The sequence below is a fragment of the Phalaenopsis equestris genome, unplaced genomic scaffold (assembly GCF_001263595.1).
Source record: "Phalaenopsis equestris unplaced genomic scaffold, ASM126359v1 Scaffold000002, whole genome shotgun sequence".
NCBI classification, from domain to species: Eukaryota; Viridiplantae; Streptophyta; class Magnoliopsida; order Asparagales; family Orchidaceae; genus Phalaenopsis; species Phalaenopsis equestris.
The window spans coordinates 65717065-65732670 of NW_018164444.1; the positions used below are offsets into that span (position 1 = coordinate 65717065).

The following is a 15606-nucleotide window of genomic DNA, read 5'->3' on the forward strand; positions in this document are numbered from 1 at the left end:
TTTAAAGAATGCAAGTTTAATCTAAAAAGATTATATTTTCGCAATGATTTCAATTACAACAATTTTTTTTTTTAATTTTTGAATATTTCGAGCTTGGATCGACTAAATTATCCTAAATAAACTTGAAGGCAAACAAAATGTCTCCTTCCTCACCTGTTCATGACGACCATGCTTGTTAGGAGAGGATAACAGCGACAACGAATATCCTAACGATCGTTTGTATTGTACACCCATATTGTGTCTGCACGAACATCATAGGAAACTTATGATTCCAAAGACATGTGTAGTCAACAATGATCTGCCAGAAGTCAAAGATCACATCAACATGAACCCATGAAGTCCAATGCTTAAGAACTATCACTCAAAGAAAGTTTACAAAACTTGTTGAATAGCAAACCCTTTGAACAAGGACTAAGGAACATACTCAATGGAAGGAGAATTATTGAGCGTCTCGAAACACACAACACACACTAGAACCTAATATAACACCTACACAGATTTTCCTATTGAAGGGATGGAGCTACCTGTCAGGTTACGGTAAAGTGCCCTTTTCCTGACATCTTAGCCTCATCTTGACAATAGGAGTCTCATCAAAAGGAAATGGTAAATTCTAATTGGAACAGAAAGGCCAGCCTATCGAAGGTCCACAGCTTGACCGGCTGAAGGGCATCAGTTCGACCGATTGAAGAACCATAGCTTGGCTGACCGAAGACATATAACCTGACGGATCGAAGATCCACATCTTGGGTGGCCGAAGAACTGCAACATGGGTGACCGAAGACCCTCAACTTTACTGACCAAAAAGCCTAAAGTGCGATCGACCGAAAGTATATAGTCTGGCTGACCGAAGACCCAACCTTAGACGACCGAAGGATGAGACAGGCAAATTAGATATCCTTTTTGTTTTATTTTATTCATGTATTTACTTATGACCAAAATGTCCCGTGTGGTCCTTATTTCAAACAGAAGTAGGCAGGTAAATTGTACACTTCACATCTCTTTAATCTATAAATAGTAGGTCATTTCTACAGCAAAAGACAAATGGATTATTCGAGCAAATCTAATCTCTTGTTTTTTCTCTCTCTTTCTCGCTCTCTAATGCTCTATTCTTTGAGTGTGCTTTACAAGACATTCTCGGATTGAACAAATAAATTGCACAACTCTCTGCACACATTTTCCAACTTCAAGTGACCAAATTAAACAGTGATTCAAAAATATTTTTCACAACTTAATCACGGTTACTTAATTTCTCCATAAAGTCTCCAAGTTCTTAACCACTCTATAACCTAATTATGATATTTTTGCTATATAAATAACCCCACTTCATCAAAATATTTAGATTATCACATTCAAATGTCACACGTAATCTCCTAGCAGTCTCAACTGCACTCACAACTTCATTTTATCGATCCTATATTTTATATATTTTGTAAAGGCTTCATTAACATAAGATTTCATTTATATGTAAATTACAGAATCGGATGAAACAGTTGAACTTATCTAGAATCAAAATTCCTATCAGATAGGGAAGAATCATATTATATAATTCAGATAATGCCCATAAAGGAATCTAATTTTAAAAAATATATATATTTTTTTATCAAATCAAACATCGAGTCACCTAATCACATGACGGGCAACTACATGCATACCGCCCAATTCTTATGAATTTACAAGTCTAACCTTATCACTGTTTTCTCTTATAAAAAATGAAATACATCCATTCAGTATATATATATATATATATATATTATTGAATTCTTTTAGGACGTAGGGTCCAGTATTGTTCTTGAGTTAATACAACCCATAAAGACCCTATTATCAGAAGAAAGGCATCGAAGAAGTTGATTAATGTATTACTAGAGCTTGTATTTCAGACTATAATTTCTCAGGATGATCCTCGGGTAGCCGAGAATCCCTTAAAGTTCTACCTTTGGTTAACAAGAAAGGGGGAGGAAGAGGGGGAGGGAGAATCTGAAAACCAAAAGTGGTGAGGCCTTTTTTGGAATCTCCAAGGAATATCCTTCGAGAGGAGCTTCTTTTTGTACATAGCAGAAACTAAATATGAAATTACAGTACGTAGAGTACTAGGTTTGTCCACGATATTTTGGTTAAGAGATCACGATGTGGTGTCAGGTGGCGCCTTAAGTTGGAATTGACGAATGTACCATGAAGTAATGTTGATTTTCTCCGGTGGCTCATTCGCCCCAACCTAGTTCTCGACGGGTAAGCTTAGCTAGTCCACTTCTACAGTTGGGTTCAACTCGACCACTTCGATATGTGTGATTTAATTTACTTGTTTATATGAGCCTTCAAAATCCATAAGGTTTGTTTATTCCTATGTTATATATATATATGTAGACATTGAAATTTAGGTGTTAGATATATAAATACATAAGGATTAAGTAGCCTATTAGTAATTAAATATTAAAAAAAAAAGAAAAGCTCGCGTTAGGTTTATGGCGGAGTAAAGAAAGGAAGATACTCAGGTCCTAGTTGTACGGATGTAATTAGATTAATATAGCAAAATATTTAAAATTACAATGTAAATAATTACCGTTAACAGATATCTAAATATAAGTTTAAGAAAATATTATGAATTAATGCTAATGAAAAAGATTTATGTCAGAAAATTCTGGCCAAATAATAAATTTTTGAGTAAAAAAATTTTAAAATCTTTTTAAAATGATTATATTAAATAATTAAATATGAAATTGACCGTTACTAAAAGTTTAATCAAGTTTTTCCGATTATAATTTCATCTCAACATAAACTTTAAATGCATTTTATTTTAAGAGCATATATCTTATAATTATAAATGATGTGTGTCAGAAGGTCCACAATGATTGAGTGATGAATTATTATCTTAGTGTTGAACAAAAATTTAACACAATTAGAAAATTAATTAAAAAAAGTGGGAGGATACACCTCAATTTTTACGTTGAAAACTTTGGGAAAAAAAAACCATTGAACCTCACACTTTTGAAATAAATTACTATGAATGGTGAGTATACTTGTCAACTCTTCTCCTGAATTAGGGAAGATGAAATTATAAAGTTGATTATCATAAATATACAACAGTAGTTCATCAATAAGGGTCGTAGTCTGACTGTAGTGAATGTAATTCTCAGTATTAACAATCTGCAAGGATCATAGTCGACTGTTGTGGAGGCAGTAGTCAACCATGAATGTTTTAGGCAATAACTGCAACGTCAGCTTGTCATATAAGCCATAGTTTCAAACCATGGTAATAGTTGGTCGTATGTGTTGCAGACAGTTGCTTTAGAAGTGTCGGTTGGCTACAAAGGTCATAGTAGAAATCTATAGGAGTTGTGAGCCACGGTGGTCATAGTTGGTTACATAGGCTATAATGGTGAGCTGTAATGATGTCCATAGGCTGCAGTACTCAGAGACATAAGCCACACGAGCTGTAAACCGGGTAGGCCGTAGTTGGTCACATAGATTGTAGTGGTGAACTACCATAAAGCACGTAGGCCGCATTGGCCAGAGTCGGGAGCTGCACAAATTGTATGTCACGTAGGTTATAGATAGTCACATTGGCCGTAGTGCTTAGTCGTGATGACGTTTGTATGTCATAGAGGTCGGAATTGGGAGTTGCATGAGCCGCAGACCACATAAGTTGTAGTTGATTAAGTAGGACGTAGCTGTGGGCTGCAAAGGAAAGAGCCTTAAAAGTTCAGATAAAGTCATAGCCTTTAAGATGCATTGTTACACTATCTATGAGATGCATTATTACACCGCATTCAAGGTGTGTCGTTGAATGGTGCACTAGACGACGTATTTGCTTAGTCAAATGCTTCACTATTCTACAACACACAATAAGATTCTATAGTTTACATGGTGAGTCTACAAAAGACTTATATGCAAGTAATAGGTGACAACCAATAGTGGTTGATAGTAGAGGGAAGCATATAGTGGGCAATTGGTGGTGGTCAGCGTTGGACGACTACAAGAGCGGTAGCAATTTGTTGAATCTTCGGTGCATAAGCGATGTTGAGCATCAACTCCTTCTCTAATCACCAATCTACTTCCAATTCCTTTTCTAAGTCCTCTCTCAAGAGGGGTAGAGCTCTATTTATAAAGTCTTGGTTACAAATAAGAAATGAATCTAGACTACTTTGAATAGACGACCGGTGGAGGTTCCCTCGATTAGATAGTTTTCTACTGACATTTTGCCTTAATGATGTCAAAATTAAGTGATCTTGGGCAAAATTTGATTTATTTTGTAGAGACACTCGACCCGATTATAAACATGTTAGATTTGGAATTCTTTTGAGATTCTAAGTATGAACTGAAAGCTTCTAAAAGTAATTTAATGACTTGATTTGACTTGGATTAGACCAACTTTGGTATCATGGGGTCCGTCTCATCGAGCTGGTCAGTTGGACTGTAAATTTTCTAAAATTGAAGTTATAGATTACTTTTAATCAAAAATTGAGTGTTCTTATTCAAAAAATTGTCCCGAGATTCACGCTACGTCTCTAAATTTGCGTCAAATGACAACATTTTTTTTTATGAGATATCAATAAATATCTGACTTAGCATTTAAAAAAAATTATCTAAAAATATTCTAACTATATTTCCAATCACAGAAAGATTCAGACTTCAGGGCCATTAAATTTTATAATACTAATCTCAAAGTAACTCTATTAATTAAAACATCTATGAATTAATATTATTTAATTTTAATGGTAAATAAAAACATTATATAATATTAAACTCAGCATAAATAAAACAATATTTAAATTTATAATAATATAGTTTTGATTAAAATATCTTGACATAATTCTTTTTACCTAAACAATTTTATCCGAACCAAATTTAGTATGACGGCCCAAAGTGGCCCCTAAAATTTGGAGCTACGTCACCAGGACAGCAACATTCCTTTCACGCCGCCACAGGAAAGGCTACATTGCCCATTTGCTTCGTAAAAAAGCTGTGAACCGTTGGATCGCCAGCTTGTAAGCCTAGGGCTCTGATTTATTCGTCGCCTTTGGATGCTGTACCTTATGAAAGACGCAACATGATGCTTCATGGAATAATCACAGTAAAGGCCAAGACGTGTGGGGGACCTGAAGGCACTATTTTAATTGACATATTAATTAAATTTAATTTGAAATAAATAAATATATTTCATATAGTTTATTCTTATCATGTGATACTTATTACAATTTACAGATGAATCTAAGAAGGTAAGGGCATATAAGGCATAATAATTTGTTCAATTTCCAAAAACTAAATATTGGTGATGGAATACTATTGTGAGTAAGAAATATGAGGGAATATTTCATGAGATAATATGCAAGATCATATGTAATATGTGTGTGTAATAAGCTTAAATATCTTAAATATATTACAAATGGTTGTGTTGTGAGGTAGTTAAATTCAAGACAATTATTATTGACGTGTCTTCAATAAATTTTATCATTTAATATTGATAGAGTAATAAATTATTTTATTAGCGTTGTACAAGAATCCAATATACGCTCAGATAAAAATAGATGACAAGTAGAAATATATGAAGTTTCTATGCGAAAAATTCGAAAAGAGAAAAAAATCACAGGGGCTTAACTTGTTGAAATGTTTTACTATGAGTTGATGATTACATATACATCTCTTTGTCCCTTAAGTTGGGGTGTAAAAGTGTCAAGTTGAGCTCCTGCCACCCCACCCTTGACGTGACCTTGAGCTTGATTGATTTTATTAAGATCGAGTTTGGGCTCGAGCTCGAGCTTAAGTTTACAAATTCGAACATGCTAATGAACCATCTTGTTTATTATAGTAAAATGACAAAGAGAATGAATAATTAAGAGTTAAATAATTTAAACTCACTCAATATATAATATAAAATATTATTTCCTAAATATTTTTAATACTTTAATGCTAAATTTTAAACGAGTCGGCTCACGAGCTAATAAGTCGAGTCGGGGCTAGCTTGAGCTTTGCTTGTTAGCTCAATGAACTCAGCTCACGAGCCACTTATCGAGTTAAGCTCGAGCTTGCACATGAGTCGGCTTAGCTTACTTACGCTCCTACCCATAGACAACAAAGAATTACACAGTTTCTCAAGTTACAATGTTCGTGCACCTCAAAACTCATTGCCACACATAAGAAAGTAGTTACAGCGGGAAGAATTTCTAGAGTTTCAGTAAGCCTTCTTCGAGGTTGACCGGACAATTTTGATGATGCACAACTTTATAGGTTTCTATGTGAATCCACCGGTTGTTGCTGCACACAGTTTTTCATCATAAAGAGCAGGTGGAGATCAATGGTAGTTGGTGGCGGCCAAGGAGCGTTGGTCGACGGTCACTACAGGAATTGACGATATTTCCGACGGACAAAATTCATCAGAAATTTTGAAAAAGCTGTAGGTAGTTACATTTCGGATGGCTTACCTACGATTTATTGGACACAACAAAAATGCATGTCGGTAATTATTTACCGAAGATTTTAGTTCACCGATGGTTTTTTGACAATCATAAACCATCACAATATAATTAAATCCATATTGGTCATAAGTCGTCAGTTTTCATCGTTAATTTAACCAACGCTCTTAACTGTCAAAAAAGTGACACACTTCCGTTGGAAAACTTACACACCCATGTGCATGATCAGTTTTCATTGTTAAGAATCCAATATGCACTCAGATAAAAGTTGATGATAAGTAGAAATATCTGATGTTTCTATGCGAAAAAATTGAAAAAGAGAAAAAAATCTCAGGGCCTTAACTTGTTGAAATGTTTCACTATGAGTTAATGATTACATGTACAACCCTTTGTCCCTTAGGTAGAGAATGTAAAAGGGTCGAGTCGAGCTTGTGCCACCCCACCCTTGACTTGAGCTTGATTAGTTTTATTGAGATCGAGTTCGAGCTTAAGTTTACAAATTCGAGCAGGCTAATAAGCCAACTTGTTTATTACATTAAAATGACAAAGAGAATGAATAATTAGGAAACAAATAATAAAAACTCACTCAATATATAATATAAAATATTATTTCCTAAATATTTTTAATACTTTAATGCTAAATTTTAAATGAGTCAGCTCACGAGCTAATAAGTCGAGTCGGGGCTAACTTGAGCTTTGCTTGTTAGCTCATTAAACTCAGTTCACGAGTCACTTATCGAGTCAAGCTCGAGCTTGCTCATGAGTTGGCTTAGATTACTTACACTCTACCCATAGACAACAAATGATTACACAGTTTCTCAAGTTGCAAAATTCGTGCACAACAAAACTCGTTGCCCCACAGTAGAAAGTAGTTACAGCGGGAAGAATTTCTAGAGTTTCAGTAAGCCTTCTTCGAGGTTGACCGGACAATTTTGATGATGCACAACTTTATAGGTTTCTATGTGAATCCACCGGTTGTTGCTGCACACAGTTTTTCATCATAAAGAGCAGGTGGAGATCAATGGTAGTTGGTGGCGGCCAAGGAGCGTTGGTCAACGGTCACTACAAGAATTGACGATATTTCCGACGGACAAAATTCATCAGAAATTTTGAAAAAGCTGTAGGTAGTTACATTTCGGATGGCTTACCTACGATTTATTGGACACAACAAAAATGCATGTCGGTAATTATTTACCGAAGATTTTAGTTCACCGATGGTTTTTTGACAATCATAAACCATCACAATATAATTAAATCCATATTGGTCATAAGTCGTCAGTTTTCATCGTTAATTTAACCAACGCTCTTAACTGTCAAAAAAGTGACACACTTCCGTTGGAAAACTTACACACCATCGTCGGAAAAATGTTGCACTACGGTCAGCGTGAGATAAATAAGTTCAACGGTGCATTTTGTCAGAAAAGTGTAGCACATGCTGTAAATTTGTCAGATTGATGATTGCCGGTTATGGAAAGTTGTCGGATTGATGATCGTCAGTTATGACCCTCGGTGATTAGATAGATTATCAATTTTTCGGCGCTAAGTCGTCATAAACTGTAGCATAAAAATATAATTTGGTTTGGTTTCTCCATCTGCAATTCCCACACCCGCAATCATAACACTACACTTTCCACACATCACATTATACTAATCCAAGTAGTCATTAAACTATAATTGCAGAGTAATTAATAAAAGTAGACCATAAATAAGAATAAAAGAAATGTGTTGCATTGAACCAACCTAAATTTACATATGTATATCAGGAATAATCAACCAAATATAATGCCTGAATAATCAAACAACAAAAAAAATAAATCCTTACTGATCATCCTCCTCGTCGGTGCATCCTCGGATGTTCGTATTCCCCTCGCCGTGTTGTAAGTTATTAGCATCAAAAATCTGCTTTTATCTTCAGCTCCATCTCTGTTCTAATATGGCTACCTGGGTGGAGACCGCGACAACGACTCGGGTCTCAATATCCTTAGTAAGCCCAGCAACATGCCTATGCAACACATTGGAAGTGATAGAGGGATAAGTGTCTTAAACCATCGCTCAAGACCATACACCATAGTCCCGATCTTCCTCCATCCACAGGTTGTACTCAGACAAATCACGATTTGTGATCGTAATATCGCTCAACTCCTAGAAACGACTCTCTTTTAGCCTCTGGAAGGTCTTCTAGAAAAAAAAAAAAGAATAATGAAAGTTAAAGGCTTAAAAAACTTCAAAATTATTATTTTAATTTTATATTTATTATTCTTGTGGAATACTTTGGCTGCTTGCAATCTACTTTCCACCCAGGTCTGGTTGACTGCCGCCTATGAATATTCTCGTGTAACTCGACAACGAATGGGACTCATTCCTTCTCTGGAAAGTGTGAGTGTAATAAAATAGTGAGAATACATTTAATGTACAATAAAATTTAATGCAAATATTAAGTATCACCAGCCTCCTCGGATACTTTGTATGGTAGCGTCCCATCGGTGTGCTTGAAGAACCCCATGCCTCTGTGGTCAGAGCTGTGATTTTATCTCGCTTGCTCCCTCTTCTTCAGATACTCAGGTGAATCCCAAGACCCGAGCAATGAGGAAAACATATCCTCGCCAAGCCATAAGTGATGTTCGCACGTCCTTCATATATCGCCAAACATATTGCGAAGGCAGTCGCTCCCCTTGCACTTGAAGTTTCTTCTGATGTGGGCCTCCTCCTCGGGTAGCCAGAACCACAACCTCTACAAAATGAGTATTTTATGAACTACTAGATTCATGATCGAAATAATGGAGCAACAGATCAGTGCTTGCCAGACCTTGCTTGGGGACGCATGCACATGATCAAAATTTAGCAAATTTATGATGTGAATGACTAGAAGTTTCGTACTATGTCTTGGTCAGAAGGGAAAAAGACTTATAATTCTGGCGTTTGTGTTAAAGCAAATAACAGCTCAAACGATGAGATATGTTACTATGGGATTCTTGAAGAAGTTGGTGAATTACCTTACCATTGCTCTATTGGTGGGAGTGTATTTCTATTTAACTATGACTGGTTTGATTCTGTTTCTAATCGTGGAGTAAGGGTTAACAACCGTATAATTTCATTGAAGTAAAAGTGAGTAGTAGAGGTGGTAAATTTGATCACTTCATTTTAGCAAGGTAAGCAAGTCAAGTATTTCATCCTCTATATCCCCATAGAATAAGAGACAAAGTAAAGTGGGTAGTAGTCATAACCGATAAACCGATAGTGACTATTGATATTAAAAATTCCATTGAGCCATCTCACCAGGAATTAAAAATGATAGAGTCATACATTCCACTTGACCCTATCAATGAATTCGTAAATTTAATGGATGTTGATGACGAACACAAAAAAATTGATATCGATGAGATGAGCATGATCTAGCGATGATTTGGATGAAGTAATTTTAACTACATCATCAAGTGACTCATCAAAAGAGGTTAATAAAGATGAGTAAGAGTTATTTTGTTCTTACTTTGTACTTCTATGTTTTCAGCTTTAGTTATTTGTAGATCGCACTTTACAGTTTTCTCTTCCGTTTATTATGTACTTTTTTTTTTAGTTTCAATAGTCTGTGGATTGAACACATGCAATTTATCGCCATTTCTTTTTACTATATAGTATTGTACTTTCTTCATTTGTAGTATCTAGATGTACTAAATAAAGTTACTTTCCTGCTTGCGAATGACTTTTGGAGGAAGGGAGGAAGGGAGGAAGGGGCGGTATGACCCCCCGTCAGGGGACATGTTGATTATATTTAGGTAGCTTTTCAGTTTTATTAATTTATGGAGACTCAGATACCATTTTTTTGATTAGATGCTCACCTCAAGCTTCTTCTCAAAAAGCCTCTTTTTTTCCCATTTGTTTTATTTCATATTTCTTTACCAAGACTTTCGCACGATTTTTTTTTTCTTTCACTGAGAATTACTATATCTCGAATAACACAATTTAAAGATTTTGAATCTCTAAATTCTGATATCAATTTTTAATTTCATGGCTTTCACATAAATTCGGAATCGCATACGGTCGTGGATCACTAGTTCTGAACTGGGCTATATTTTATTCTCTGATTACGTAATCGCTTACGCTCTTACCAATCATCCCCTACATTATCATCATGGCTCATGAATATTAATCTTTTTTCAAAAAACAGGGCATATCTCCCCATCTAATTTTACAAAAAACTCTTATAATTCGAAAAGTAGCAGAGGAGCTAACCATATAATTCAAGCCAGACCTCTCCTTCCTATCTCCAAAATTAAACAAAACAAAAATGAGAAACATTACAACTAAGGAGGATGAAGCCTTTGCTGCCGCCATGCAACTCTGCGTCTCCAATATTTTTTGCAGCGCAGTGAAGGCAGCGTTTGATCTCGGCATCTTTGACATATTGGCCATGGCAGGTCCTAACTCCCAGCTGACTGCCGTCGAGATTGCCGGAAACCTGCCGGAATGTCGGCATGAAAAAGCTGCAATCATGCTAGAACCCATATTGGGATATCTTGCTACTCATTCCCTCCTCACCTGCACTACTAATTCCTCGTTGAAGCAATATGGGCTCACACCAGTAAGCAGGCTCCTAACTAAGAACAATCATGGGGCATCTTTAGCTCCTCTCATGCTCGTGGCTAATCAAAAGGCTTTTATAGATAGCTGGTATATGATTTTCATTTATGTTCCATGTAATTTTATATAAATCATAATATTGTGTTTGTTTTTGTATTTGTCTAGAAGTTTTATGTAAAAGTGTAGTCTGGGCCAAAATGTTCATACATCCACTTCTAACTTTGAGATCTTGAATTTCAGCCCCTTCCTGCTTCTCCATTCAATTCTCCTTCGTCTGTTACATCAAGATTTTATAAATATAAGTGTTTATTTGTGAAGGACCTATGAAATGCAAAATGAGTTCATGGTACGTTTCCATTGATGTTTTTGACAGGGATCATTTGAAGGAAGCAGTGCAAGAGGGAGTGAATCCATTCAAAAGAACTCATGGCTTAACCTTATTTGAGTACATGGCTAAGAACCCAAGTTTTTGTGAGTTATTTAATAAAGGCATGGCAAGCAGTAGCAATATGGTGATAGAAAAGCTTGTTGAAGAGTATGGTGGTCTAAAGCAAGTAAAAGAGCTCGTCGATGTTGGCGGTGGAAATGGAACTTCATTGAAAATGATCATCTCTAAATATCCTTATATTAAAGGAATTAACTTTGATCTACCTCATGTTGTTTCTGAGGCACCATCTTTTCCAGGTAGGTGGCTTGTAACTACTATTGTGGCTTCTAATTAGATGCTGATAACCTAACCATTGATTGTTATTAGTGAGATAACTAGGCCAAATAATATATCATAAGTATGTGCACATGCTTAATATTCTATAAAGTTCTTGTCTTTGAAATTTCTGCAATGTAACTCATTTCATATTTATTGAAAATACTCATTACTTGATTTATGCCTATAATCTTTAGGTGTGCAACATGTTGGTGGGGACATGTTTATCATGATTCCAAGTGGAGGGACTATTTTATTAAAGGTATTTAAACTCTTAATAATATATTACCGTTTTTAATAAAATTTTTAAAAGAGAGAATTTTAAACATCAATTATAAAACAATCCAAAATAGTAAAAATCGACTATTAATAATTTTAACTTGCTTTATTATATCAAACTGAAGTCCAACAAATATCTTTGGGATGTGATATAATATTTCATATATAAACAACTTAAATTTAACTATAAAAAATCTACATAAAAATAAAATAATCATAATGGAAACAAAGGTGTAAAAGACACACTTAACTCATTTTTTATTGTTCTTAAAGCAAAATATCTATGTTGATGAAGAGTGTTTGACATCAATCTACCATTTTAAAAATCAACTTTGTGACTTATTGAATTTCTAAAATCAAATAAAAAAATTTGATTGATCTTCTATGCAAAATGATTCTTTAAGCACAACGAGTATTTTTAGACTTACAACACTGAATAAATAAATTCATAAAACTAGGGCTATAATCGAGCAGAGTATATTGATGCGTGCTAGAAAATTTACGGTGGTGGAGTAATGGTTCATCGTCTTAGTGTTATACGAGAATTCAACACACACTCAGCTGAAAAAAAATAAGCAATAATGACATCATATGTTTTTATGTGGAAAAACCGATAAAGGGAAAAAATAATGGGGTCAGACTCAGTTGTAAGAATCCACTATATGTTGATGATTGCAGAAATCTCTTGTCCCACAGACGGGAAAGGGTAACTTGATTTTTCAAGTTACAACATCGACTAACAGCTTCTGGTAAGTGGCGGACAACAGTGATGGATTGCAATCAATGACGGTCAGCGACGACAGACGACGATTAATAGTGCTCGACGACGATTAGTGGTTAAAGATGGCAGTCAATGGTGGTCAATGCTGATCAACGGGTGTCGACGACAGTCGGCGGTGGTCGACGACAATCGTCAGGTGTCGATGACAGTTGGCGGTGGTCAACAGTGGTTAGCGGCGGTCAACGGTGGACGATGGTGGTTGACAGTGATCGGCGGGTGTTGACGATAGTTGGTGGTGGTCGTCGATGGTTAGCGTCGGTCGGCGGTGGTCGGCGGTGGCTGACGGCGATCGATAATGACAGGAATGGTGCTGGGCTTCAGCTCAATCTCAAAACTTCAAGTTCTCTCTCAAGCTTTAAGTCTTTTTTTTCATGAGATGGGTGGGGCTATATTTATAGTATTCTCGGTGCAATTATTCCAGGAATATGAGCCATTTTGATCGGACGGTCCGTCGAGTTTCATTCGATCAGACGATGTTTGATGGACATTTGAGTGCCTTAACGAAGTTGAAATTGAGCAATCTTGGGCTCGTTAGATTCGCCTTGCTGAGATGCTCGATTTGACTATGAACTCATCATATTTGACATATGTTCGACCTTCCAAATGTGTCGTAAATCTTCTAAGAATGATTTATTGCAGTGATATTTAATGATTTGATCCGAGCTTGATTTGACTCGGAATGGACTAGTTTTTATATCATTTGGTTCGTCTCATCGAGCTAGTCAGTTTGACTATAAGTTTGCTGAAATTGAAGATTTGGATAAATTTTTATCAAGATTTCAACACTCATTGCTCAAAATAGTCTCGAGATCCGTTTCATGCCTTGAGGTTTGTGTCGAATGATAGAGATTTGTTGGAGATGTACCATATATCATAGTTCTAACTTGACCTGGTATAATTTTAAGTTGTTCATGTTCGACTTGAGCTTATGTCGAGCTTTCAAATATTGTCAAGTTTGAATTGCTTAAAATTTTAAATGTTTGGACTTGATTTATTATTGATTTGTTTATGACAAATGAACAAGTATTTAAACAAGTTAATGAACGAGCAAAAAATTCAAACGAGTATGAAAATTTTCTTACAAAGAAATTTAGTAAAATAATTTTACAAATTTGATCGCAACTATTAATTTATTGATTAAAAACTCTAAATCCGACAATATCTTAAATCTCATTTCTGCTACATTGTGCCCTAAATCCTTCACTTAGGAGATATTTGATAGAATAATTTGTGTAGCATTAAGTATGATTTAACCTAAATCATTCCGAACAACTGAAAATGACAACTTTAAAACCTACAGAAACTTTGTATCAAGTATTTATATATCATATATGACATAAGCAATCATCGAGCTATCAACAAATGAGTTAATATTTTATTTAATTAAATTTCATTTAAATAATATATCATTTTATATCATACGAGCTATCTTCAAATTTAATATCTAGTATTTATCAAGTCACTTGCTGAATTCATGAACATAAATTAAAGAAGTTTAACTATGTTCATGTTTAGTTCATTTAAGCATCGAGTTTTTAAAAATTGTTCAAGCTTGTTTGTTTATCAATTTGAACAAACATGATAGAGCCTTAATCGAGCCGAGTTCAAGTTGTTCATCAAGTGCATTGGCTCATTTGCAATCCTACATAAAACATATAATTAGAGATAAAAAAAAATTATGGTCATATTTCTTAAACTTTTAACCACTGAATTTTAATGATTTTTTCTTTGTGAATACAAACAAAATTTAACTTGATGTTTGTATTTTCTTAAAATGTTTTTGAATTCTCTAACTTGTCTTAACTGCATATGGAATTCTTAATGTGTTTTACTGCAGTGGATTCTTCATGATTGGAATGATGAGGAATGCCTTAAAATTTTGAAGAACTGTTGGGGCGCATTGCCAACTTTTGGAAAAGTGATCATTGTGGAACAAATTCTTCCAGAGATTATTGAAGAAAATATCGTTGTGCAACATAGTTATGCCATGAATTTAATCATGATGACTATTGCTGATGCAAAAGAGCGTACTGAGAAAGAGTATCGATCGTTAGCTAAAAAAGCAAATTTCTCTGAGTTCAAAATCGCATGCAAAGTATTAAACCATTATGTGATGGAGTTTGTAAAATGATTGTACTTTTAATAATCTAATTAAATAAATTATGTTGTTTGATCTTTAAATATTGTCATCATATTTTCTTTTTATTGAATTATTATATGTGATGTGTGCTGGAAAATTCGTGACGATCAAGTATTGATTATTTATAGTCTGAGCATTGCATGATAAATCGGCACACACTGAGGGAATTAAAGAGAAGTAAGCAGTAGGCGACACCTCGATTTTTTTATGTGAAAAACCATTGAAAGGGGAAAAAACAACAGGGTGCAGTGCCCGAAGACAGAAGCTACACAAGCTGTGGACCCGGTAGGCCGTAGTTGGTCACATAGACTGTAGTGGTGAACTACGATAAAACACACAGGCTGTATTGGCCAGAGTCGGGAGATGCTCAAGCTGTAAACTACACAGGTGGAAGATAGTCACATAGGTCATAGTGCTAAGCGGTGATAACGTTCGTAGGCCATAAAGCTCAAAATCAGGATTTTGCAGCCGTGGACCACATAAGTCGTAGTTGATTAAGTAAGTCCTGATGGTGGGGTGCAAGGAAAGAGCCTTAGGAGTCCGAATAAAGTTAGCGTTATTAGAATGCATTGTTACACCGTCATTACACTGTTTTCAAGGCGTGTCGTCGTATGGTGCACTAGATGATGTATTTGCTCCATCAGATGCTTCATTGTTCTACAACACACACAGAGATTCTATAGTGCACATGGTCATTCTACAAGAGACTTATATGCAA

At 35.3% G+C, this 15606-nt stretch overlaps 1 protein-coding gene across 1 annotated transcript; it reads left to right on the top strand.

Annotated features, from left to right (window-relative positions):
- Window positions 1–10576: 10576 nt before the first annotated feature.
- On the top strand, window positions 10577–14958 carry LOC110039323 (caffeic acid 3-O-methyltransferase-like). Its single transcript, XM_020744352.1, has 4 exons — window positions 10577–11075; window positions 11359–11669; window positions 11886–11950; window positions 14586–14958. The coding sequence occupies exons 1-4, from the start codon at window positions 10693–10695 to the stop codon at window positions 14877–14879; spliced, it is 1053 nt and encodes a 350-aa protein (XP_020600011.1). The 5' UTR covers window positions 10577–10692; the 3' UTR covers window positions 14880–14958.
- Window positions 14959–15606: the final 648 nt, after the last annotated feature.